Below are 26,732 nucleotides of genomic sequence, written 5' to 3'. Positions count from 1 at the left end.
AGGCTGCAATTCCTTCCTGGGAACATGCCTGACTGAACACAATGGGATTTGCTTCCAAGTAAAGATGCATAAGATTGTGCTGCATGCCTCACTTTGTTTTTACAGAGAAAATTAGCTATAATGGAGCTGATAGTACAAAATTAAGTTCATTTTTCATTTACCCATTGTTGCCATTCACCTACTTACCTTGGCAATATCATACATGACTGAAATTTTAAATTCCAAGTCCATGAAAGTGCCATCAGGGTAGGAGATTTTATCATTTAAGACATCCTGAAATGAAAAAAGTAAAAGAAAATTGTAAGAACCTGCAAAAATTACAATCTCTCTTGAATTCAGTGTCAGAAAAAGGCAGCTCTCACTCAGGTCCAAGAACAGAGAAAGGACAATTATCTGGCAATAGCCCAGGACTTATCTAAACTCCTTGCCACAGGATGTGGTGATGGCACCTGGCCTTGATACCTTTAAAAGGGGCCAGACAGCTTTCTGGAGGAAAAGTCCATCAGTTTACAAGCCATGATGGGCATGTGCAACCTCCTGGTTTTAGAAGTAGGCTGCTTCAGAATGTCAGATGCAAGGGAGGGCACCAAGATGCAGGTCTCTTGTTATCTTGAGTGTTCCCTGAGGCTCTAGTGGGCCACTGTGAAATCCAGGAAGCTGGACCAGATGGGCCTTTGGCCTGATCCAGCAGGGCTTTTCTTATGTAAATTGAATTTTCAAGTGGATTTGAGGACGTAATATTTTTCTTTCTCCCAAACACTCCCATTGCAATAGTGAATGCTGTGCTTACCTCACAGATGACAAAGCTATCTAGGTTCTCCTCCTCCCCTACCCAATTCCTTCTTGTGCATTTTTAAGCTATATATATATATATATATATATATATATATATATATATATATATATATATATTACACCTCAGAAGGGGAGCAAAAGCAGCCCATTCAGAGCTCTTAAATTGGTCCAGTGCAGGCGCTGAGCCCTAGTGCTGGGTACTGTAAAGCATGTTTATGGCACCCCCAGAGTAGGGAGCACCAGCACTGGGCCTGTACCAGTCAAGTGCCAGGTCCAGTGCCAGCAGAAGGAGGACATGCCACCTGCGGTAAGTGTGACCACCAATCCTATCCAACTTTCCAGTACTTATGCAGCTGTGCCAACAGCCTGTGCAGTGGATTCTGCAGTGGAGGGGTAGTCATGGAGCCTCCTCAAGGTAAGGGAACATTTGTCATGCAAAAGGAGTCTCTCATTCCTGGATGTGCACTGTGTGACTTATTAGAACCCCAACTCACATCCAGAATACCCCCAGTCCACCTGTGCCTCGTAGTAAGCATGAGTGAACCTTTGTGGCTTCTGCTTCTGATCCAGAAAATGACATCTAGCCTAGGTCTTAATATCAGCTTGAAATGTAAAAATATTTCTGTTGATTTCGGTAAGTTTGCATTATATAAATTATTATAATTATTAACAATACTTGTATACCGCTTTTCAACAAGAAGTTCACAAAGCGGTTTACAGAGAACACCAAACAACTGATGGCTCCCTGTCCCCAAAGTCCTCACAATCTAAAAAAACATCGACAGCCACTAGAGAAGACACTGCTGGGGTGAGGAGGGCCACTTACTCTCCTGCTAAATAAAAGAGGAGCACCCACTTGAAAAAGTACCTCTTACCCAGTTAGCAGGGGTTTTGGGGACTTACCCAGTTAGCAGGGATTTCTGTTGACTTTCATGGCACACGAGGGTTCAGTACGTACATAATATCTTGCTGATAAGTCACTGACTACCCCTCACTGTCTTCCCCTGGCCTCAACAAGGGCTTATTTTTGCATGTGATAAATCATCATGACTGTGCACAAATTGATCAGTGGGCTACAAAGCTAGTTACCCGCAATGATCCTCTCTCACAGTACTCAATCACGCCATAGATCACAGAGTCCATCTTTACTGTGCCATAAAACTTGGTCAGGTTGTAATAGTCAATCTGAAGAAGCTAGAGTAAAAGTAACATACACATTAGAAGCAGAAAGATAATTTGTAAAATCAAATACTATATTATGCAGCTATGCATAAGAGGTAGAGACTTCTTCCCCTGATGCGGGAATATGGGCAGGGGGTGTTGCTGAGTCATTGTCAACCAGTGTCTTTCAGTGCAGAGTTAGATATGACTATTCCTGAAAATTTATCTAACTTGTCATATTATTGCCTCTACAGTGAGAGCAGACAAATCCTAAAAGGGAATAATGGGAAAAGGAAATAGCATATTTGCAATATGATATTTTAAAAATGCGCGATGAAAAGATCTGGTATTCATGGGTTGTGTTACTGGATTTTAGAGGTTTCAATTGTAGGTGCAACATTTACCTTGTTTAGGTCCATTTTCTGTCTCTCTGTAAAATTTCCATCACTGTGTTTTAAATCCTTCAGGATTATTACCTAGAAAAGTAATGAAAAGGAAATAATCCTCATATGACAATGAGAGTTTAAGGTAAGTAAATCATATTTTAAAATATATATTTCTATTAATTGTTATTTAGCCCAGCCAACAATGAATACATGACCACTATGATTTTTGTGTTTTTTTATACTAGCTGACAATGAAAAACAATGATCTTGCAAACCCTTTACATAAATGAGCAGATGACATGAGAAGCACGTATGTGTCCAGCCAGCTCCCACGTAGGCGCAAATGTGCCTTATGGCACGTTTATGACACTCTGATCCAATACGGGGATGGCTCAACAGTGGGTTAGGACTGCACTGTGAGTTTTGCAAGTAAATGGGGGTTGGTATGAAATGGCACAAGAGTTATCATAATCCTTTCTAGAGAGGAGAAGAAAAGCAGAGATGCTGAGATAAGTATACTGTACCTTCTTGTCATATTTGCCCTGACGCAGCCTCTGGATAGTGTCACGCCTTTTGTCTTCATCAATCTGAAGAATAAAGAAATCTCACTGGGCTGGTTTCAATAACATACTTCACCTTTGTGCATGCCAGAAAGCAAAATGTCATCTCTTGTTCTACAATGTGTAGGGACCTCAGATTCAACCATTCGTTTTCTCAGTATGAGTGCTATTGTGGTCCCTTGTGCATGAACAAACTTTAAAACAAGTAAATCTGTATTTGTTTCCCATGTATTCATAACAGCCCAAACATCTTCTCTCCAGGCAGTACTTTTGTTTTCTGGTGGAGCAGTATTCTTATCTTCACAGTTTGGGGCCAGGGTATCCAAGGACCACCTCCTACCAAGGTAACAACTTTCCCTGGAGGTAATCTGTGGAGGCCTCATGTGTGTGCCCCCATTGACTAAAGCTAGGATGGTAGCAACAAGGGGGAGGGCTTACTCTGTGGCAGGACCACAACTTTGGAACTCCCAATAAAGAACTTGGTGACCTTCAAATGGGGACTGAAGACCTTTTTGAAATTAGCCTTTTCCCTGTGGTGTCCCTTTCCCCATAAGCTGCTTCTCCATTTCTATTCTGCTCTCTTTTTATCTGTGCTCCTTTTGCATTTTTTTGTATCTTTGTATTATATTTACTGTATTTTCTTTATTTAAATGGTATTTATTGGTTGTGAGCCGCCTTGGGCATCTTAGATTTTAAGAGGAATATAAATCTTTTAAATAAATCTCACTGGAAAATACATCAATCACATAGTTCAGTGGTACTCAAACATTTCTGGCCAGTGGCTTTCTTGACCCCTGTGGCTGTTGGCCATGACTCCCCACCATGTTCCTGAGGGTTGGAAGTGACATCATTAAACAGGAAGTGGCCAGAAATATTAACTATATTAAATATAATATAATAATATAATATTAAATATTAAATATATATTAACTATATTAATATTAATTATATTAATCATATCGTTAATTAAATGCAGATCTTAAATATATATTATTAATACACAGCAATATACATGCTTTATAAATGATCAGCTGCTGATCGCTGTTGGAGACAGGATGCTGGAGTAGGTAGATTTTGTCTGGTCCAGGAGGGCTCATTTTTTAAAACTTTGTAAGCATACCAATAGAATTGTTTTGTCAAATGAACTTTGTGAACAACCAGTCTGACCAACATTATACACACCCCTGTGGACCCCAATCCAATTAGTCATTTCTCCCATCTCCTTGGATAGGATTGAACCCTTTATTAATTTAATGAAATTAAATTTTTCCAGCAGCTGGTGGGGAAAACAAAAATAGACCATGAAAATATATCAGAGCTGATAACAGTTTGGTTAAGAAGCTGATTTGTCTCCTATATTAGGAGATGCACAGCTCAAGCCTATGCATGTCTACTCAGAAGTAAGTCCCATTAGAGTCAATGGGGCTTACTCCCAGGAAAGTGTGGATCGGATTGGGCTGGCAATCACTTCATCAATGGCTGATAAGTATTCCCTTCAAATAGCAAGATTCATCACTTTAAAAATACAGCCTTTCCTCTTCAGTCAAACAAGATTAATAAATCACTTTAAAAACAGTACCCTTTTTCTGCTCTTGGCCAAGTAAAGTGTGTGCTTGTCTCTCCCCCCCCCCCCCTTGCCAACTGCATGGAAGCAACTTTAAGAGTCCTGATGACCGGTAAAATAGGAAGCGTTTTATTTGGGGAGGAGAAGGAAAGCAGGAAGGTTTGGAGATTGAAAGGGGGGAGTGGAAGAGGGAGGGGGCTGAAAACAGAGATTTCACTTTGATGAGAAGTGATCCCAGGCTGGGAACTAGGAAACAACCAGACAAGGATCAGCAAGGGTTAAGGACTGCAAGCTGAGCATGCTTTGGAAACAGCATGCAGCGAACACAGAAGGCGGCAGCCTCGGAGTGGAGGGAGAAGAGGGCAGGGTGTCAGCAGCCACTCTCGCCGCTGAGCAACTCTCATTTCTTCAGCTTTAAAAAAAAAGCACAGACCACGGGCAGAAAACGGGCTCAAATTCTGCCCAGGGGTGTGACTGTATCACAGCAGAGGACATCCTGCGCCTCCCCTTTGAGTTTCTGGCACCGCCCTAAAGAGCCGCACCTCACAGTTTGAATAACACTGACATAGTTCCATGACCTGGGATTTGATTAATAATACTATAACAAGAAGAGAAGTCAAATTAAAAATAATCCACTAATTACCTCGCCATCATCATGACAAGTCTGTTTATTAATGTGTATTGAACTGGATAATTTTCTTTACTGCAGAGCAGAAGAGATCAGTGGAGACCTCAGATCAGTTGTATAGACAGCATTTATGGTACTATCCATACCGCATGCAGAGGGAGGCAGAACATACATACAGTGAAAGGAAACTGCTGCCTTGGATGGCTGGAATTTCCTACCTTTAGACTGACATGACTTGTCTCACCAGTCTCTAAAGGCAGGATCTCATCAGGCGGTATGTGAGACCATCTCTTCTGCTGGAGCTCAGTATCTCGTCTGTACTTCCTGTACATCAAATAAAGTGTATTACTGCTACAATTCTTGGAGCACTAGAATTTGGAATTGGAGCTACTCATTAACCTTATGGAACAGGTTAAAAGTTCAGAAGCCAATCTCATTCATAAAGAATAGAAACTTTGGGCCCAATCCTATCCAACTTTCCAGCACTGATCCAACTGCAGTGCCTCTTGAGGAGGCATTTTGTGACTGCCTTCTCCACCACAAAATGCAGCACATGCCCCATTGGCATGGCTGTATCAGTGCTGAAAAGTTGGATAGGATTAGGCCCTCACTCCCCTTTCTGAGGCACCAGTTTGATTCAAGCTGAAAAGTGGTTTTTAAAAGGTAACTTTAAAGTTTGCATTGAATTGAACAAACCTTAATCCTCTTTCCAGCAAAACCAACCTCAATGTCAAAACTCCCATTGATTTCATTGGTTCACATCAAAGATGAGGTGCAGAGAATGCATTACTGAAGTTCATCTACCAAAGATATACTTATATGTCAGAGAGTTGGGGGGGGGGGGAGAGAGAAGAAAACCTTACTCTCAGGTAGGTGCAATAGGCAAGATATGGTTAGGATTAGGCAGCAAATCTCTCACTGGGATCTAGACCAACTGGCAGAACAAAGGATACTGGAGTTAGCACAACCAAATTCATTTGCACCCAATAGCTTTGCATAGGGAAGTCTCTAAAAAGACAAATTTCAAAAAGAATTTGTGGACTCATGCTCAGGAATGGCAAAAGAAGAGCAAAGGATTATTGTACCTCAGCACTAGCAGAACGATTATCAGAACCAGTACCACTGTCCCAGTAAGTGTGAAAATAGCTATAGTCAGAATGTGTGGGCCTGTAAAAGTAAGAAATGGGCAATCAGGCAACCTGAAGAAGAACATTTAAAAGAGGCACTGAAGTACAACAGAATAATCTCTAATGCATACAAGTAAAAATGGTAGCCACTAAACAATAGATGTTTCAGAGATACCATTTATCCAGCCCTCAGGCAAGCTAATATCGGCATCCCTCCAACAGAGATACAGAAAGAGAACCCAAAAACCCACACTTGACTTTCTCACCAAGTAAAGGAGTTTAGCTTATTTCTTGGGTAAAGGAAATAGATTAGGGACATAATGTGTGTTAATATACAAACTTCATCTGCAATTGTTTGTTCAAAAGAATTAGTTACAGAATCAAATTTGTACATGGTACATGGTAAACCATTTCAGTGCACTGTGTCCTGGGTTCCTTGCACTGGAGATCAGTCTGGACTCTGAATGGGCACTGGATACCTTCCTTCCTGTCACTTCACCTCTAACTAAAAGCTTTATGAGGTTTTAGTAAGAGGTGTAGGTTATTACGGCCCAATCCTATCCAGGGTTTACAGCAGTAGATTTTGCAATGCACTATCGTAAGTCCCAGGACTGCAAAAGCTGCACTGCTGTTGTGTGCTTTGGGGCCACCAGCACAAATGGCTGGAGGTCCTGCACAAACTCCAGAGATTCACCAAGCTGGTGGTAGGTGCTGATAGGGCTGATTTGGGGGAGCTAAAAGACAGGGGTGGGTTGAAAGGCAGGAGGGGGAGGATCTCAGCTGCAGCAGCACATGCCAAACTCTTATCCCCCTTTTCCCAGCCTGACATGCTCCCCAAGGCTCCTTCAACTTATGCCAGCTATTTCTGAGGAGATCCGTTGGTGGCAAGGCAACTTATGGTGAAATAAGTAAAAATGATTTTTACTTATCTCTCCAAGGCTGTCTGTCTGCCCTCCCCGACCATAGTATCCAGTGTGCACTCCATCAGTATCATGACATCGCACAGGCTAGTGAGGGATAGGTTTAGGTTGTCGAGCTGCAATCCTATACAGACGTTCTTGGAAGTAAACTCCATTTAACGAAACGGGACTTACTTCTGAGTAGGCATGCTGCTGGTATTCTTTTTGCATCTTTTTAGATTGTGAACCCTTTTGGGACAGGGAGTCATTTAGTTATTTGATTTTTCTCCTTTGTGAACTTTCAGTTGAAAAGCGGTATATAAATAATAATAATAATATTATTATTATTATTATTATTTTGAGATAAAGGTTTTGAGATAAAGACAAGGTGACTGTCATATTTGTATTCCAGTTTTCAGAAATTGTTTGTTGTTTGTTTGTTCTCCAATTGTTTGTTCTCCAGTTGTTTGTTCTCTCATGAGAGATGAAGGAGAGAAGGAAGAGAAACTGATATCTCCTTGCAATCTAGCACAAATTATAGGTGCTAAATTATTTTGACAATCCTTGTACCAAGTACTTTGCACACTTTTGATCTTTGGTTTGTTCTTTTAGCCATGTGCCCATGTTCTAAATCTGCCTCTTCACCAAGGGCCAAATTTATTTCCTCCTTAATTCTCTGACAACAAGGTCATCCTTGTCAAAACACCTGGGCTGGCTGATCCTACAAGGAAGGCAGAACACCAGGTCACCAATAAATAAATCAGTTAGCAAGCAAATGCAATTGGCAAGTCACAAGATTCTTTCCTGCTCTGCAACTTGGGCTGTGTGACAGAAGGCTAAATAGCTCCAAGCACAGGAAAAACAAAATTACAGGTTGATATTTGGCATTCAGAAATGTAACAGCATACTGTGTTTATATTCCTAAGATTCTGCTGCCCTCTAGTGTTTCCCATCATTTCATTATGCAAAACACTGACTCTCTCTGCCCTGTTTTCCATCTCCCCAGTTCAAGACAGCTTCCTGGGGAAGACGTTTGTTATTATGGTACATGGAGCAGCAGTCATGACAATGAAATTACATTTCTAAATTTCAAACCAAATGGGCAAAAAGACACTTAATAACTTTTGAATGATATCAGATAATGGAGAAACAGAAACACTAATCTTTACACATTCCTATTTTATGATTATATCTGCTCTGATGCATCTTATGGGTCATTTTAATTGAATGTCTAGTCTGAGAAGAAATGCAATAACTGTTACAACCAGAAACAGAGCAACCACCTAGAGAGCAAAGGTACTTCATTTTGTAATTTGATTTGGTAGAGACAGAAAATTGTCTCGGCGTATTAAGGAATCATTACTTTCGGAATCTGAAAAAGTACGGAAGAAAAATATTTTAAATTACCAATGCTGAAAGCATAACTTCCTGGTCTGCGGCTCTGCATTCTAGCCATTAAGACAGCACATTCTCTCCCTGCTCCTATTCTAGGCTTCATGCTTCATATGTTGGACCTTCTTAACATAAAAATGAGAACAGTGTTGATATACCACTGGTGTAACTCATTCTGACCATTTCATTTGTCTCTCCAGCAATAACAATTGCTATGGGGAAATAAATGTTCCTATAATCAAAGGCTCGTATACAGTCATACAGGTTGAGAACCCATGAGAAACAAGGTGGGGGGAAGAACAAACAATTGGAAAACTTCCCTATAGTGCAATAGAGTGAGACTGCTGAAGAGGGCTTGTCCTGCATGGCTTGTCTAGTACTATAATGCTATTGAACTGTAGCAAGAACTGGTCAGGTTTGGGGCTAGGTGACTGAGTAGAAGCTCTGAACTTGAGTGGTATAGTATGGGATAGGTAAGTTTACTTCTTTCCTGTGTTATATGGGAGAGTTTGAGGAAAAATTTGTGGTCACCTGAGTGAACGTCTACAGACCCTAATTTAATTCCTGCTTCTGTGATAATTTAAACTGTTGGCAGAGGCAGACAAAGTGGGCGGCTGGGGCGGCAGCGTTCAGGCTGCAGGTGCCAGGCTGCGGGGGGACAATTGGGGACGACACCAAACTTTTCCGAGTGGTGAAGACCAGAAGTGATTGTGAGGAGCTCCAGAAGGATCTCTCCAGACTGGCAGAATGGGCAGCAAAATGGCAGATGCACTTCAATGTCAGTAAGTGTAAAGTCATGCACATTGGGGCAAAAAAAAAAAATCAAAACTTTAGATATAGGCTGATGGGTTCTGAGCTGTCTGTGACAGATCAGGAGAGAGATCTTGGGGTGGTGGTGGACAGGTCGATGAAAGTGTCGACCCAATGTGCGGCGGCAGTGAAGAAGGCCAATTCTATGCTTGGGATCATTAGGAAGGGTATTGAGAACAAAACGGCTAGTATTATAATGCCGTTGTACAAATCTATGGTAAGGCCACACCTGGAGTATTGTGTCCAGTTCTGGTCGCCGCATCTCAAAAAAGACACAGTGGAAAAGGAAAAGGTGCAAAAGAGAGCGACTAAGATGATTACGGGGCTGGGGCACCTTCCTTATGAGGAAAGGCTACGGCGTTTGGGCCTCTTCAGCCTAGAAAAGAGACGCCTGAGGGGGGACATGATTGAGACATACAAAATTATGCAGGGGATGGACAGAGTGGATAGGGAGATGCTCTTTACATTCTCACATAATACCAGAACCAGGGGACATCCACTAAAATTGAGTGTTGGGCGGGTTAGGACAGACAAAAGAAAATATTTCTTTACTCAGTGTGTGGTCGGTCTGTGGAACTCCTTGCCACAGGATGTGGTGATGGCGTCTAGCCTAGACGCCTTTAAAAGGGGATTGGACAAGTTTCTGGAGGAAAAATCCATTATGGGGTACAAGCCATGATGTATATGCGCAACCTCCTGATTTTAGAAATGGGTTATGTCAGAATGCCAGATGCAGGGGAGGGCACCAGGATGAGGTCTCTTGTTATCTGGTGTGCTCCCTGGGGCATTTGGTGGGCCGCTGTGAGATACAGGAAGCTGGACTAGATGGGCCTATGGCCTGATTCAGTGGGGCTGTTCTTATGTTCTTATGGGGCAGCCTGGCTGTTTCTTGAGCTCTCTGTGGGGGTGTGGTGCTAGCTGCTTAAAGTGTTGAGTGCTGTGACACTGGGTTCCCCTGCCTTCCCTCCCCTCAGCTCTGTGTGGCTCCAAAATGGAGCCACTCCAGATGGGGGAGGGTATAGTGCACAGGCACAATGCAATGACGACATGGGGGGGTGACATTTCTGTATCACCACGTTGCCCAACCCCAGGTGCCAAGAACTCCAACACCACTGATTGTTGGGACTCCTCGGCAGTTTAAAGTATAATTGAAAATGTGATTAATTAGGGTTGTAGGAAGTGCTTTCCTGCCACTGATTCATCCTCTCCCTGGAACTTTCTTTTGTGACAAAATAGTCAGGCTCCTTAACAGAATTCTGGACTCGGGTGAGAGGAATTAATATTGGAAAGCATGAATATCCAGCCCCTACAACACATTTACAAACGTATCGCCAAATTCCTGCACATGATGCATCATGACCAGCACCACTGCATGGGACTTTGCGCTGGATTGAGCTGCCCGCTCTTTGTTTTCTGCTGTGCCACTGACCCATTTATTGTTGGATTGTTATTTTCTATTTTAACTGGCTTTTGTGATTTTTTGTTGGAAGCCACCTTGGGCTTTTCATAAAGAAAGAAAATACAACAGGTCTCTTGTTGTCTTGTGTGCTCCCTGGGGCATGTAGAGGGCCACTGTGAGATATTGGAAGCTGGACTAGATGGGCCTAAGGCCAGATCCAACGGGCTCTTCTCATGTTCTTATGTAGCATAGAATTTGCATAGAAAACCACTTTGTGAAATTTTCGTTGAAAAGCAGTATATAAATACTAATACTAACACTAATATTAATAATAGAACTTCCTGAAATAGTTGTAATAATAAATAAATAGTTGGGTAGGCCCAATCCTATCCAACTTTCCAGCACCGGTGCAGCCGCAATGCAGCCCCAAGGTAAGGGAACAAATGTTCCATACCTTAAGGAGGTCTCTGTGAGTGCCTCTCCAACACAGGATACAGTGCACACCCCATTGGCACAGTTGCACCGGCACTGAAAAATTGGATAGGATTGGGCCCTAAGAATACAGTACTTAGCTTAAAGGGATGTTGTAAGGATTACAACATGTGAACACTATAATATATGTAAACTCAGAAACTGCTATACAAATGAAAACAATGAGTCTTAATAAGAAATAGATGGTCTCACCAGCACTAGGAACATCATTCGGCAAGGTGTGTTTGCTCCAACGGAAAAATGGCTTTGACGTCTTCACTGTTGTCTTATTCAGATGAGTGTCAAATTCTAGAAGGGTCTCAAACTAGAGTGAAACAATGGAGGAAATGTAAGTCACTCAGAAACTCCTTAAACCAGAGACTATCAATAAAGACTGATGAATGTTCTTGATTGTTTTAATTATTGTATTTCATTTTAACATTTTAAAATGCTTTGAATGGCCTTTCAGGCAAAAAAGTGGATATAAATATTTTGATAAATACTGTAAAAATGCTTTTCTCAGACACTTTCCTCACACTTGATTCATCCTGTGCCCCTGTATCTCCACCATATTCTGTAGGGTTTTCCTATTATTCCGGAAAGAAATAGCAGGGATGGCAAAATCCCGCGGGTATTGACTCAAGTCACGTCTAGAGTCACCACCCCCTGTGACTCAACTCAAAAGAGTGTCATAATGGGGGCATTTTTCGAGTCACTGAATCACCCCTTTGCAACTCTAAAGGACTTGTCGAATTGCCCCCCCCCCAAAAAAAAACCTGCCACAGAAAGAATGGGGCTTTTCATTGACTGTCAAATACTAGTCATTAACAACAATACCCACTCTGTGGTATGCCTGCAGCATAGTTGGGATCAAGGCTAGCCTTCCTGGTACATGACAGCTGATTTTAAAATTATGATTCTGGAGATATACATACAGTACCTAATTTGGCCGCAAGGTGTACACACATGCGCAATTTTTTACAGAGTAAACATGGAAAGAACTTTTTTTAAAATGGAAGAATGCAGAATGGCAGGATAGACGAGAGAGAGGCTCGTTCAGTGATGTCACAGTCACAAGCGTCATTTGTCAATAGCCAGCTGCTTTCCCTTACACCACAAGAAAATGCACCATTTTTTTGGTATAGGAATTTTTGTTTTGTTAAAATTCTAGTTAGAGGGATGGGTGTTACTAAGGAATTACTCCAGCACTGTAAGCAATAACTACAACTAGACAATACCATCTGACTCCTTTCTTCCCAAATACATCACAAAATAGTCAGGCTTCTTAATAGAATTTCTTCCCAAAATTGTCTCGCACAATGACTACTGCACGTTGTTATTGTGTTATTTCATTATGCAATGCTTTGATAGAGCTGGTGCCCCAATTAGCTTATTTTCCTCTTCCTTCTCATTTCCTTTTGTATCATCCCTAATAGATTGTGTGTACAATCCTAACCAGGTCTACTCAGAAGTAGGTCCTATTTTATTCAATGGGGCTTACACTCAGGAAAGCATGGTTAGGATTGTAGCCTGTAAGTCATTATATAGTAAACTCTAACCATCGTAGATGACAACAGAAAAGCAGTATATAATGTGGAGTGAGTAAAAACATTTTTTTAAAAAGTTATTTGACAGCTCCCGTCACTGCCATGTGGTCCACCAGAAAGAAAAGAGTGTGTTGAAGGCACTTCTACTATTTGCTGCTCTGCCTTCAGCTCTTATTACTGCAAATTTCAACACTAGCATTTCCTGCCTTCCTCATATGCTGCTGGGGCCTCCTCCCATATATATCTCACCATGGAGCACCTTCAGTTAGCCATGCTTACTTTATGTGAACTCAAAGACGCGTACAGAATAGTGAAATTGACGTCAATATCCCCAAACACGTCCAGAGTTACAGGACCCAGAACACCTGTAGAAAAAAACACAGTATCATTGACAAGTCTGCCTGTTTTCTCTGAAAGTCATGTAAGGCTCTCTGTGCAGCCAGCAAGCTAAACTGGGTAAGGTTTTATCCAAGGAGGGGGAGCTGCGAGGTCAGAATGTTCAAGTTGGATGACAGTTGAATTGTTTTTCCTGAGGACTCAGGCTATGATGTAGTTCAAGTGGCTCAACAAACCATGGTTTGTTGGATTGTGAATATTCAAGAAAGGAGCAAAGAGCCTTTGTGCATCCTCCTCCCCCTCTTTACCTCCTTCCTTCAGTCTTCCCAGTTAAATGCCAAGTTTCCTGGTTTGTTAAATCAGTTGCTTGTGACCTATCTGAACCAGGAAACCAAGACTAACATAATTTGTTTTGAAATGTATTGATTGTGAGCCTTTATTGTTAGCACAGGATATTGCAATATTTCTACATATTCAGTCAAGAAAGGATTAAAACTTTTACTGCTATTATACTGAGGTTGGTCTGTATACCACATATAGGAACACAATTCTCTCAAAAGGATATTACTTCAGTTGTTAGTCTAGCATATTATAATGTATCTACATATTCAGGAAAAAATCCCAACGTTATGCAGGATCAAAAGAGACGACTAACACCAAACTGAGTTTAAGGCTTTTATTAGGAGGAATGGAACCTGAACCAAATAAAAACAACCTTGTTCCAAATTTCCCCAATTGAGAGGATCTGAGGCAGGCAGGCACTAGGCAGCAGGACTTGAGGCAAAGGCTGGATGGTTGTTCCCTGGTTCTCAGAGGCTCTCCCAGGGGCTCCTTCCTGCAGCTCCTTCTCTGGCTTGGTCTCTCCCAGCTCGCTCCTTGCAGCTCCTTCTCTCCCAAGCTTCCCTGGTGGTCCTTCTGCTCTTTGCTTGTGCAGCCCCTTTTATAGGCCTCTGCACACAGCAGCCTCTACCTTCCCTCTACTGGTACTGCAGCCTCCTCTCCTGCAGCAGTTTTCCCTCTGGTCCTCCTCATACAAACTCAGACTGAGCCCAATTTCTGCACATATCACCAATGAACCCGAAATATGAGAACACCTTCCAGAAGAGTAGCCATGTTACTCTGTTGCAGCAAAAACAGCAAATAACTTTGAAGCACTGTAAAAGCTAAGGCATTTATGGCCCAGTCCTAATAGGGTCTTATGCCACCAGAACAAACATTCCAGCAGCATAAGGCCCAATATGGCTGCCACAAAATTCAACATGCCATTCAGCGCTGCCTGCTGTTGTCACAAGCAGCAAGCAACCAGGTATGCACACCAGTGGTTAGAGGAAGCCCACCAGTGCCGGAGAGCCAGTGCAAGGAGTGGGAAGGAGTGGAGAGGGGGTAGAACAAGGTGGGGGGAACAGAGTGGAGATGGGGTGGGGAAGAGGGTGGATCAAGACCAGAAAGGGGGAGGTATTGGCAGCAGCAGTGCTACCAATATCCTATACCCCTTCCCAGTCTCAATCCCCTGACCAAGCACACTTGCATCAGTGAAATTGCTGGCACAGGTCCAAGTAGACCCAGTGGGCCAGCACAGTCTTCCCTGTGGCAAGGGAACAAATGTCCCCTTACCCCAAGAGGCCTCCATGGTCCAAAACACCCCCACGAGATATAGAGCACACCCTGTTGGTGTGGCTACATTGCCATGCGGAAAGTTGTTTAGGAATGAGTTGTTATTTTAGCACCAGTTTTCATGGACTATAATTTCCTTCATCAGATGCATAAAGTGTTATCTTCAATATAAGAGGAAAGGAAACTTATTGCAACATTTGGTCCACCTAAACCATGAGGATCTTTCCTTCAAAATTCTTGTAGACACTATTTCTACTCCATCTACCTCAGTATCTTCAAGAAATGACAGGAAAGAACCGTACTGCATTACCTTCAAATGTGACATTGCGAAAGTGGTCAATAAAGTAGTCAGGTTTAATTTCTTCTTGTTTGATAGAAAGTTTCTTCAAGGCCTGTCCAAAGAGGATGATAGCATCCACATAGCCAATAAGGAAATCATTTTTCAGCTACAAGAAATGACCAAAAGAGAGAACTGAAGCCATATAAGAGACAGCTGATAATTCACTGAAGAAAATCAGAATATGCATTTATTTCAATGAGGTCTAACCGTGAGGTCTAACACACAGCTAAACGCCTGCTTCCACAAGAGGCTGCATAGTAAAGGCATTCAGATAGATGTGTACATACCTGTTTAGGTGATCTTTAACAATATAAACCTCAATCTCGGCAAATATCCAAAGAGTGTCCTGTTAACCCCATGGCTCAAAGACCACAGCCTTGAACATTTCTGACCAATCTAATTTCCCCTGTTCTACGAACAAGGCCATTGCCTTTGTGTACCTCTTTCTTCCATTTTGTATTTGTGGACACCAGGTCCTTCATTAAATACAGGTTAAGTTCCAGGGGTTTGTACTTAAATTGTTTTGAACTTAAGTCCAACATCATTTATTTGTTCCTACTACATAAACCAGGGGTGTCCAAAGTTTTTGGCAGGAGGGCCACATTGTCTCTCTGACACTGTGTTGGGGGCCGGGGGGGGAAAGAATTAATTTACATTTAAACTGTGAATAAATTTACATAAGTTTTAGTGTAATGAGGAACGATTGTACAACACAAAACAGATCTAGTTAGTATTATCTGGATGAAGTTACAGACATCCCTCTGTATCTGCAGGTCCCATTATCTGCAGTTTCATTTATCCATGGTTCGCAAATGGCCTGCATAGTACAAATGACTTATCTGTGTCCAATTGCAACCCTGCTGTCACTGTTTCCTGTATCTGGCTGTCTCTGTGCTGTCTGAAAATGTTAACAGGAAGCACTAACAGGAAGTGGGTTGGAGAGCTGAAAATAGCAGAACTGTGGATCAAGCAACTGTTTCTGTGTACCCCATACCCAATATATAGTTCAACACTCAAAATGTACACAGTACTTTGCTTCCTCCAAAGGCATCACTAGAGGGTGTGGGGTGTGCAGGTTGCACCAGGTGATACGCACAGGGGAGGGGGTGACACCACTACTGGCCAAAATTTTTAAGAACTTAGTATTTTGGAATAATGCCATCAAGTTATATATCATTTGATGTATAATTTCATGCAGAATGGTAGCTCTTGTATCTAAGACAGTAGTGCACGGAAGTGGTAGTGATGAGAAAATACTTACTAGATGTTCTTCATCAGTAGTAATGGAAACCTCACTATTGTTTAAAACAGCATTATAGTCCGAGGGTGCCAAAGTCAGGACAAGCACATTCTGCATGTAAGGGGCTGAGGTGACTTCTTCATAATATGTGTTACTGTAAAGGGAAGCAGAAGTGCCCCACAAGGTAATGAGAAGAAAAACCAACACAATTTTCAAGTAACTCAGTGAAAGAGTTGGTGCAGATCTAAGGAGTTCCATAGGGAACCAGGCAGCGGCCAGAGAGGCAAGTAAAATTTTCTTTACTTCCCTATCCTGGCCGACCCGGGCTCCTGCCAGTTCACAGGATCCAGTGGATCCAGTGTCAGTAGACCTGGACACAACTGGGGGATAGCACTGGGCCATTATCGTTGTCACAAGCCACTGTCTTTCATCCCCCCCCTTCCCCAAAACACAAAATAACAAGATTAACTAATGGTCCAATCCTACCAAAAACCTCCAGCAGCAGATCTTGTGACTCACTGCCATAGGCCCTGTTGTCGTGGTGCAAAAGCAGCAATGCCTTTGCATGCAACACAGCCACTGGCGTAAATGGCTAGCAGTATCATGCGTGCATCAGACTTGCCAAGATGCTCCACTGGCCCAGATAAGGTGGTGGCAGGGGTGGACCATGGGCAGTTTCAGGGAGGAGGAGGAGGAACATGTTGGAGAAGGTAGATCTTGGCAGGAAAAGCACTCATCAGATCCTAACCCCCATTTTCCAACCTAACCTGCCCCTTTTCTCTCCTTGGGTTACACTAGCTGGCACTGGGCCAAGGAGACCCACAGGTGGCCAGAAGGCCTACCAAGGGATAAGATAACAAGTTTTTTACTTCTCATTTGATTTCTGGTCTTACACATACACCCAGAACTATAGCCTGTAGCATTCTCTCCACAGCTGCATACTATAATGTGGAGAGGATTAGGCTGAATGATCAGACAATCTCCATCAGCTGCTTCCACTACCCAAGGTGCAGCAAGTGATGACACAAGAAAGGAGCTTCTCCTCAGTTGTGGCACCTTGTTCATGGAATGCTTTCCCCTAAGGCAGTGGTTCTCAGACTTTTTCAGCACCAGGACCCACTTTTTTAAAAGGCATTCAATTGGGACCCAGCTAGCTTTACAGGACTTTAAAAAGGTGATCTAGAAATAAATCAATTTTTTTTATTTTTTTTACAAGTAATTTCATTTCCATTCCTTATAATGAGGCAGTGCTAATGAATAGCTTCAAGGCTTGAGAGCCTTAGCTATGTGACCCAGCCTTCACCTTTCATCATTTCCTGTCATTGATAGTCTTGGGAAAAAAAACACCAGAAAAAAGACACTCAAACATTTATCTCCCTATATTTACACAAGCTTGCAAACTGCAGGAACTTAACTGTTTGCAAGGCAGTTAGCAGCTATCTGATTTTTGAATAGCCTCAGGGCCTAAGGCAATTTGTTATCTGACCTTTCCATCACCTGTGTTTTCATTGGAAGCTCTGCAGGATCCACCAGAAATACAATCACAACCCACCAAGTGCGTCCCAACTCACAGTTTGAGAAATGCTGCCCTGAAGAGTTTGCTTAATACCTGTTTCCCCAAATACTTCAGCATGTGGGGAAAAAGGGAAAAATGTGAATAACTGAAAGCAAATCACATACATACAGATACACAGGGTTGTAGGTATTCCATAGTCCTGCATAGCACACTGTCAAGTACAGAACTTCACTGTAGAATATTAAGAATATTTATATACCGCTTTTCAATAAGAGTAGTTCACAAAACAGTTTACATAGTAAAATAAATCAAAATAGTTCAGAAATCAAATGAGTGCAGAACTGTCCACCCAGAGAACATTTCATCCTTTCTTTAGAAATGCAACTTTCCAGGGATATGTGTCCCTTTTTACTATTTTTTTTCTGCCTTGCAAAGCTTTTACCTGAAAAGATCTATAAGAACAATAACAATGTCATCATCCACCACTGCATTCCCTATGGCTACTTCAACATCACTTGCGAAACCACACATGACGATCACTGCAATAAACCAGAGGAAGACAAACAAAAGTTAATAGACAATGGGTGCGATCCTAACCCCTTATGTCAGTGTTTTCCAGCACAGGCATAGCGGTGCCAATGGGATGTGTGCTGCATCCTGCAGTTGGGTGTCACTCACGGAGGCCCCCTCAAAGAAAGGGAGTGTTTGTTCCCTTACCTTGGAGCTGCATTGCCCTTACGCCAGTGCTAGAAAGCACTGACATAAGGGGTTAGAACTGTGCCCAATGTTTCTTTGAGAATTATTATCAGGAGGGGGAGAGAGAGAGAAGTCTTCCTCAGATCCCCTTCTTTACTTTACTTTTAAAGTACTCCCTATGAGTAGAGCAGAGAAGTGCTCACCTAGTATACAGTATTACTAGTTTCTGGCAGGGAGGAATGTAGGAGGGAGACAGTAGGTTCGGTGGTTTAGCTGAATACTTCTCCCTCTTCACTTACCCCAAGGGGGCCTCTCCAACTGCCCCCTACCCTAGGATAGGGTACATGCTCAATTGGTGCTCCTGCATTGATGGGTAGAGAGTGCTAGGTAGGGTTAGGCTTTAAGATGATTAGTCACAGCTTCTTCAGATTCCATCAGTGTACTTAACACTTTTGGCCCCATTCTCTTTACCCCCAGTTACATTGGACTGCATTTGCCATGTTGCTGCCATTCATCCAGTTTGGAGAGACCCTGCTGGAGATCTGCAATCTATTTTCATTTCTACCAGCCTGACTCTACATGGCTCCAACTGCAGATTGTTCGTTCATATGAATACAGATATCTTCACACACCTGATTAACTGAGCTCATTTTCTGTAATGGAGTGATAGATTTGTGTTACTGAGCAAAAGACTGGATGTGCGTGAATAAACTAAAACTAAATCCTGGCAAGACAGAGGCCTGTGGAGAGTTACGTTGGATTGGGCTTTCCCTATTTTTTTCTCCCAAATTAGTAGAGTTCTCCTATGACTAAGGTAATATTTAGAGGTGTGATTTTGCAGTGATAACAAAATAAAAACACATCACTGCTTTCTGCACTTCTCATTTTTGTAAAAACAAAACCCCCAAAATCTGCTGAATGAATGAATGAAATGGGAAATATGCCAATAAATAAATAAATAATGGACTGGAGAGAGTGCATGTGTAATGAATGTGGCTTCATTTGCTGACACTATTCAGCCTATATAACTTGCCTAGCTATTATAATTTATAAAACTGCATCCTTGGAATAAAAACACATAACACCGCTTTCTGCACTTTTCCTCCTTGGGGAAAAAACAAAATCTGTGAAAAAATAAAAATGTTGAAGAACAACTGTAGTAATACTGACACACAGGAAGTGAAGCTATACGGCTATCAGAGAGATACACACCCCCTCTCTCCTTACCATTGCTTTTTCTGTTTGGATTATTCAGGATGTTCTGCAGGTCTTCTGGGCTTCTTAGAATCTCCCTGAATTTCAGCCTTGCAGAGAAGCGTTCAGTTTCAACCTCTAGCGCATTCATATACCTGAAATTGGGACAGGAAGCACATGTTACAAATCAACATGTGACAGTGGCATAAAACTGGGCATAAGGTTCAGCCAGTTGGGGGGGGGGAGGAGCTAGCAACCTGGCACAGAGAAGCTTCCTGAAGTCCCAGCTAATCTGCCTCCAGACAGGAAGGTGCCTCACACGTATCGGAATTGTCCATTATTTCAATAATGAAATGAAAGTAGGGACAAATAAAAGTTTAAACATTAGTTTATTTTTAAAAAATCAATGATCAGACATGGGTGACCAACACTGTTATCTCCACCACCCTGGTAGTCATTTTAAAAACTAAAAAGGCTGCTGCTAGTGGCTGGCTGCAAGTATTTTCCCTGGAGAGAGCAATTCTATAGCGCACTTATGCTGAGACTTTTTCATTTAACTTATGTTCTTTTCTTTCTATCAGAAATGGAGAAAAGAGCTCACTCCCGCCTCCCCTCCTCCTGCCTGATACAAAATGAAAACATTAATCCTTCCCTGCCTCCTTCTTAGAACTTCCCTGCTTCTCGCCTTGTCTGAATGATGGCCCCATAAGGTTTTCATGCCACAAAAACAGTAAGCAAGCACACCCGGACACAGGCAGGCTTGGGTCTGCGTGCATGGGGACAAGTGCCGAGTCAAGGGGCCTCTGACTCGAGTGTTTTTCCGAGTCTTCCACACAGATGACTCACGAGTCCACAAGACAGTGAAAAACACGCATTTTCATGACTTGAGTCCGAGTCATCCGGGTCAAGTTCTCAACCCTGCCCGCTACTAATTCTTACCAAAAGCAGTATTCACTGTTGTTAGCCTTCTTGTAGATGTAAGTAGATTTCCAAGAATAGGCTTTGAATGGCAGGTCTGAATTTTCCCAGAAATCAATCAAGAAATTGCTCACTTTCCTGGCTGGGGTCAACGTCCGTGTTAGGTAGTCTTTGTAGTCACATGACAGCCCAAAACTCCCTGCAGAGATCAGAGGGAGGCCCATGATTGTCTCAACTCTAAGAAAAAAGAAGCGCAAATTAGAATGGCTGTTAAACCTATTGATGTTTTGTCCAAGTAAAGGTGTTGGGCCGATCATATCTATGATTCTCTTTCGTTTGCTATTACTTCAAAATAAGCATGAAGGCAAGATGTTCTTGTCAATAATGTAATGAAAGTAGGGCACACACAGGAAGCATGGTTGGAGGGCCAAACACAGGTGTAAGGCCCAGAGGTTAACAACAACCCTCCTGCCTTTGGCTCTCCTACAGGGAGTTTTGATAGGTCTCAGCTGCCATTGCCAAGGTGGAGAAAAGCCAGACAGAGCCCCAGATAACATTGGGTGGTTACTCAAGTCTGCAGGGAAGTGACAAGAAAATAGAGAAAATATCTATCTTTGCAATGTTAAAAAGGCCAGGGATGACCATCACACTTTTTTAAAAACAAGAGATGGAAAATATGGCCCTGAAACATAATCTTCAACACATGTATTTTATGCAGCTATCAAGTTTACTCATTAGTTTAGCCTAACTAAAATGTAATATTCTTGCCTAATACTTACGAGACCATCTGGTATGTGGCGTACGTACATCTGGGACCCAGGACAGTACACCCAAGTTTATTATCATACTGTAATATAAAAGAGTAACATCAACAAGAAATAGGGAACTTGGGAATGTGCAAAGAAAGTATTGTGCAAATGCAAAGTGCTACTATGATGATGAAACAAGAGGCTAGAAGATGCTAAAGATGCTTTTTTTAAAGTCATAGTCCTCCTATATTTAGTCATAGAAATAGGAGTATTGATTAGAGTGCAAAGCCAGTGTTGGGGACAAATTGCTGAGGGTCCTGAGGAGAGTCTTCCACTGTGCCTCAATGGCACCTTTCCTCCCTTGATGGTGCATTGGAAACTACCATTGCCACTGGCACTGAGAGTTCAGAGGCTGGGGACTGGCCAAATAGCTCTCTGGGTGGGGAGTGTTGGGACCACAGGGCCAGTGCCTGACCTTGACCACACATTATCATGGAAGATGGGAAGCCTGCATTTACGGTCTATTTAGAGGCATGAGCTAAAGCTGTATAGGTGCTGAGTTGAATAGTTAGGCCTTCCATGTTTCAGAACAGTGGCATGAGCAGAATTGTAATACTGATATATAACCAGACTGGAATTCAGCAGTTTTAGAAATTGTGTGTTGTGAAGACATGCATTGTCAGTATTATGAAGATTGTATATTTATTTTGCCACAATTTGCAATATTTTGATCTGACCAGAATGTTTGATCATTGTTCATATGAATGTACACAGAATGATCTCTTAATACTCACATAGAGCTCCCTGATAATTGCCACCCCTTCGCAAGTGCTAGTGCGGCAGCCGTCTGAGACATAGAGGGATGTGATGTAGTCATTATATGTGATATTGACATGGGCGCTAATATTGTTTGCTGTAACAAAAATGCAGGAGCGTTAGGTATGAAATTGTAAGATTTTACACAGGATTGATAAATTACTGGAATATGCATTGATTGTATGACTGGCTGATCAAAGGCCTATGTGAAGTCTTTGATGTTTAAAAAAACGTTAATGAAATGTGGAACTTAAACCTGGGAAAATCTTCACCAATTTTTCTCTATGGAAAGGAAAATTAGCCACTGTACGTGAGTGGGTGGAATCATATTTACTGCCCATCTGTTTGTTTTAATAAGTAGCAAAGTTCACTTCAACAGCTGACAAAGGACATATGCTAAACAACTTTTAACTCAAAGTATTGGGGCATTGTCCCCTTGAAGGATAAAGCCTTGCCTATGTTTTTTAAGGGAAAGATTAAGTACTTTGCTTGCCAATTTTGCCACCCAGCTTCTAGTGTTAACCATAGTAATAGCCACAAAATTATTTGCTGATCATCACAGACTGATCGTTGGATATGATATTTAGTGAACAGAGCAAGATCAATGGACATCTGTGCATGGGAGATTAACATACACAGGAGAAGAAGTGCAACAACTGTATACACAGTATTGCTTTTTTTCCTCCTTTCTTTTAGATGTGAGTACCCTGTCTCTCCATCACCAAATGATGCCCAAGGTGCTTACAGTAAGTCCATAAAATAACATCCATAACACTACCTTTTGTAGTGGTGTTCCCAATGTGCCATTGATGATAGTAAACGGTCACTACAAATAGATATATTCTGTTGACACATTTTCCATTATTAGTACCAAGATCTCTAGAAACTCTGGCAAGAATTGTTTATGACATTAATCAGGAATAATTAAGGGCCCAATTCTAGTCAACTTTTTAGTGCTGATGCAGCTGTGCCAACAGGGCATGTGCTGCATTCTGTGGTTGGGGGGCAGTCATGGAAGCCTCCTCCAGGTAAGGGAACATTTATTCCTTTTCCTCAAGGCTGCATTGTGGCTGCACTGGCACTTGAAATTTGCATAGGATTGGGCCCTCTGTCAGTAAGAATGTCTGTGTCACTATTACAGCAGGTCTTTCCAGTGGAGGTTTAAACCATTTCTGCCCAACATCGCATATATGCAACAGGAACCAAATGTGTATACCTGTGGGCCAGGCAGAAGTGGGTTAATGCCCCTAACAGGTCAAAATGTTATGCAGCTAGCAGCCCAATACTATGCTTGGGCTCTGCTGATGGAACTAGTGTTCTGGTAGTGGAGCTCACTTAACAACACTGTAAACTCCATTACAGAAGTGCACGTAGCCCTGGGATTCTGTTCACCCCTACAGATGCCAAGTAGTACCCCATGTGCAGTGGCAGACAAAAAATACCTACCAATGTTGGTACGTTCATGGGGCAGTTGGAACAGGGCTAGCAGATGAGGGAAAACAAAGGGGGTGTGTATTGTGGCACAAATTATCAATCTTACATTTTGGAAATGTTAGTGGAAGTGTGAAATAACTAAACACCTGCACATTTGAGATGCTGCCCTGATAGTTAGGGAAGGTTCTTGGGATCAAGAGGAAGTGAAATTGCTGTGAAATCACTAGTAGTATTTAATATTCAGTCTGCCCAACTAGACAGATCACTACTCTTGCATGGTAATGAGGAGGTAGAAAGAAGCTGACCCCAGTACCTTTCTTTGGCTCAGATGTTCATTTGCCCTGAATATGAATCAAACACCTTCAGAAATAATCATTAGGAATTCTACCAACATGTATTCAAATAATTACAGTACATCAGTGTGCCAATGCCAGGCAGACATGAAAGACAAGAAGAATTTGGCTGTCATTGGGTGTACAGGTTGAAAGAATATGCTGCACAAAGAACAAAGTGTGTCAAAAATTCTTGGACTTTTTTCATTTTTCCCTATTTTGGAACCTTTTTAGCCCTCTCCCAGCTTTTGTGATGTTCTAGCACAGCTCCCTCCAAACCCCAGCCTGTGGACCAGATCTGGGGTTTGGGAGAAGCCATCCACTCCATGAGTGGAGTTTACCATTCCAATGCACCCAGATTTCTGGGCAGATGTGACTGCCCAGAGTGTCGCATTTTCCCGATCAGGGGACATGGAGAGCTGTGGTGTGCTGGAACAGGAAGCCCCAGTTGTGCCAGGTTTCCTGGTGCACAGCGGTCTCCACTTTGGAGACTGCTGTTCTAGCATCCTAAAAGCAGTGGATACATCTTCCTGCCATGAACCCTGTCTTTTTTGAAATCCAGTGCCATCCCAGACAAGTACGATGAGGATTCGCTGTCTTCAGGTCTTAGCTTCCCCAAAGGATACTGGCCCGACTTTCTTGCTGAAACTGGCACATACCCAGTGACTAGGCAACCAAGCTCACCTGGCTAAGCTAAGGGAGGGGGCCCCTCACTCTTCCAATCGACTGATCCTATAACATTCGCAAACCTAGGGCATCCATCAAGCTGCTCTTGGAAGTCACCTTTAGTTCATCATTGATTACCTATGTCATTCATTAGCAAAAGGCTCACCCACTCCTTGTTGTGGCACAGGAACTGGACCTGCTTCTGTTGGATGGTTTGAGTAGTTAGACAGGAAAATATCTAGCATGACCAAGGCTTTTGTTTTTTCTTTTCTGCAAATCTTTAAAGATCAGTGCCAAGTTTCTAAAACCTTGTTTTGGGACAACCCTGCTTTCTTTAGTTCTGTGTCTTTGAATTATAGGTCCAGCCTATTTATACACGGATTTTTTATACACGAATTTGACTCAACACAAATGGCCCCTGCAAATGAGAAAGAATGTGCTGATCCCTGGAGAAGGGGAAAAATGCACCCCTTTAAAATCAGTTTTAAAAACTGAACAGTCCTTTAACAACAGCCTCCTTAATGAGGGGGGGGGCAGCAGGCTAACAATCCATCAATCCTTCTCTCTCCTTTGGACCCCTCCCTTCCCCCAGCAAGTGAAAGAAAGGTGATCATTTTGCATTGCTGAAGGGAGGGGCTGAGTGAAGTGCTGATGGATTGTCTTCTTAATGACTCTTATCTTAGAGTCAAAAGGTCAGCAAGGCTGTTTTTCAATCACTGGAGCAAAGAAACTTTGTTTTTTTAAATTGATTTGCTATAGTTGTGTTTTTTTTATCCACCTGAGTGCTTGGAAGGGAACCCACAGGAATAATTAGTTTCAACCTGTACCTGCACCCCATTTCCATTTTTTTTTGCCTTGTTGTATCCAGGCTTTTAATAAATGTCTTTTTATTGCTTTTTATGGCCTGCTTAATATTAGTTCCTCAAACGATGGCTTGTCACATTTTCCCAGACCTCTCAATCCTCACCATGACTTGTTTTGTTTTGGCATTGTGATAATCCCCCCAGACAAGGGAGGGTGGCCCCTCTCCCCTCTAGCTTTTCCCCACCATGGTGGTGACAGTGGAAACCTATCAAAGTTTCCTAAATCAACCAGTTGGGAAAGGAAAGGGGCAAGAAGCTGTCACTAACTACTAGGCTTTGTGGATGTTTTGCCCTCTGTCTGCACTGCCTGCACATACATGAGGGTAGGAAGGGAGTGAGACAACCTGCAGAAACATGCAACTGTCTGTACCAGTGATTTTCAATCTTTTTCATGACACACTGGCAAGGCACTAAAATAGTCAAGGAGTACTATCAGATTTTTGGACAATTGGCAAGGCATACTGTGCTGTCAATGGGGAGCTCACATCTCCCAATGGCCCTACTAATAAACACATCTCCCAATGGCCCTACTACTCTCCTAAATTCCCCCAGCACACCTGGGGACCATTCATGGCACAGCAGCGTGCAGTGGCACAGTGGTTAAAAATGACTGCTCTATACTCAAGGCCTGAAAGTGAATCTGACCCTCAGATGTTTCTGAAATCTCACGGCATAGGGCACTTACCTTTCAGGTCAGATTTCACAATTTTCAGTCCTAGTTCCACAGCTGGTTTTATGTTCAGTGGAAACTCAGAGTCGTTCATCATCATGACGTTGATCACATAGTCATCTCTGAAACACCTGCTCCCACTACCCTGCCACAGCAGCTGGCTAAAAAGCAACAGTGCCCAAAACAGTGCCTGGTCCAGACTTGGCTGCCTCATGATGCCTGTAAGCCTAGGCCAAGGCTGCTTCTTCCACATACTACATGGTTGATCTACCCTGGTAGAAGCCAGGGTATTCCTTGCGTGCCCAGCTCTCGGTCACAATTTCCTTCTTCGCTTGGGTCCTTCTTTTCCTATTCCACCCCTACCCCCATCAGCTCCAAGCAGAAGTACTGCTTCTGGACAATTAACAGCAGAACTGGGAAAATGAGAAGGGGCCAAAGGTTGTTTGCAGTTGAGACGGTAAAGGCTGTAAAACTGAGGCATTAGCCACACCTTCCTTGATAAGAAAACAACGTGATGGGTAGAGGAAAGAAAGGAGGAGGGTTTAAAAAAATTCAGTTAAAAGGGAAATAAAATTAAGAGCCAATTAATTCAGAACAAAAACTCAGACT

At 42.4% G+C, this 26,732-nt stretch overlaps 1 protein-coding gene across 1 annotated transcript in view; it reads right to left on the bottom strand.

Annotated features, from left to right (window-relative positions):
• GUCY2C (guanylate cyclase 2C) overlaps nucleotides 1-26,337 on the bottom strand; it is a 61,711-nt gene extending 35,374 nt beyond the window's left edge. Inside the window, exons 1-16 of the mRNA XM_066634477.1 lie at nucleotides 26,139-26,337; nucleotides 22,137-22,255; nucleotides 21,373-21,440; nucleotides 20,615-20,830; nucleotides 19,709-19,830; nucleotides 18,228-18,324; nucleotides 16,291-16,423; nucleotides 15,000-15,135; nucleotides 13,019-13,104; nucleotides 11,406-11,517; nucleotides 6,180-6,261; nucleotides 5,313-5,418; nucleotides 2,867-2,929; nucleotides 2,361-2,432; nucleotides 1,885-1,989; nucleotides 187-273 (exon numbers count right to left, since the gene is read on the bottom strand). Of these exons, the coding sequence (XP_066490574.1) occupies nucleotides 187-273; nucleotides 1,885-1,989; nucleotides 2,361-2,432; nucleotides 2,867-2,929; nucleotides 5,313-5,418; nucleotides 6,180-6,261; nucleotides 11,406-11,517; nucleotides 13,019-13,104; nucleotides 15,000-15,135; nucleotides 16,291-16,423; nucleotides 18,228-18,324; nucleotides 19,709-19,830; nucleotides 20,615-20,830; nucleotides 21,373-21,440; nucleotides 22,137-22,255; nucleotides 26,139-26,337 (1,803 nt within the window). The remainder of the gene's footprint in view (nucleotides 1-186; nucleotides 274-1,884; nucleotides 1,990-2,360; nucleotides 2,433-2,866; nucleotides 2,930-5,312; nucleotides 5,419-6,179; nucleotides 6,262-11,405; nucleotides 11,518-13,018; nucleotides 13,105-14,999; nucleotides 15,136-16,290; nucleotides 16,424-18,227; nucleotides 18,325-19,708; nucleotides 19,831-20,614; nucleotides 20,831-21,372; nucleotides 21,441-22,136; nucleotides 22,256-26,138) is intronic.
• Between the last annotated feature and the right edge of the window lie 395 nt (nucleotides 26,338-26,732).

The sequence above is a fragment of the Tiliqua scincoides genome, chromosome 7 (genome assembly GCF_035046505.1).
Source record: "Tiliqua scincoides isolate rTilSci1 chromosome 7, rTilSci1.hap2, whole genome shotgun sequence".
NCBI classification, from domain to species: Eukaryota; Metazoa; Chordata; class Lepidosauria; order Squamata; family Scincidae; genus Tiliqua; species Tiliqua scincoides.
Note: the sequence above shows the minus strand (reverse complement) of the source record. Positions and strands in the feature narration are given on the sequence as shown.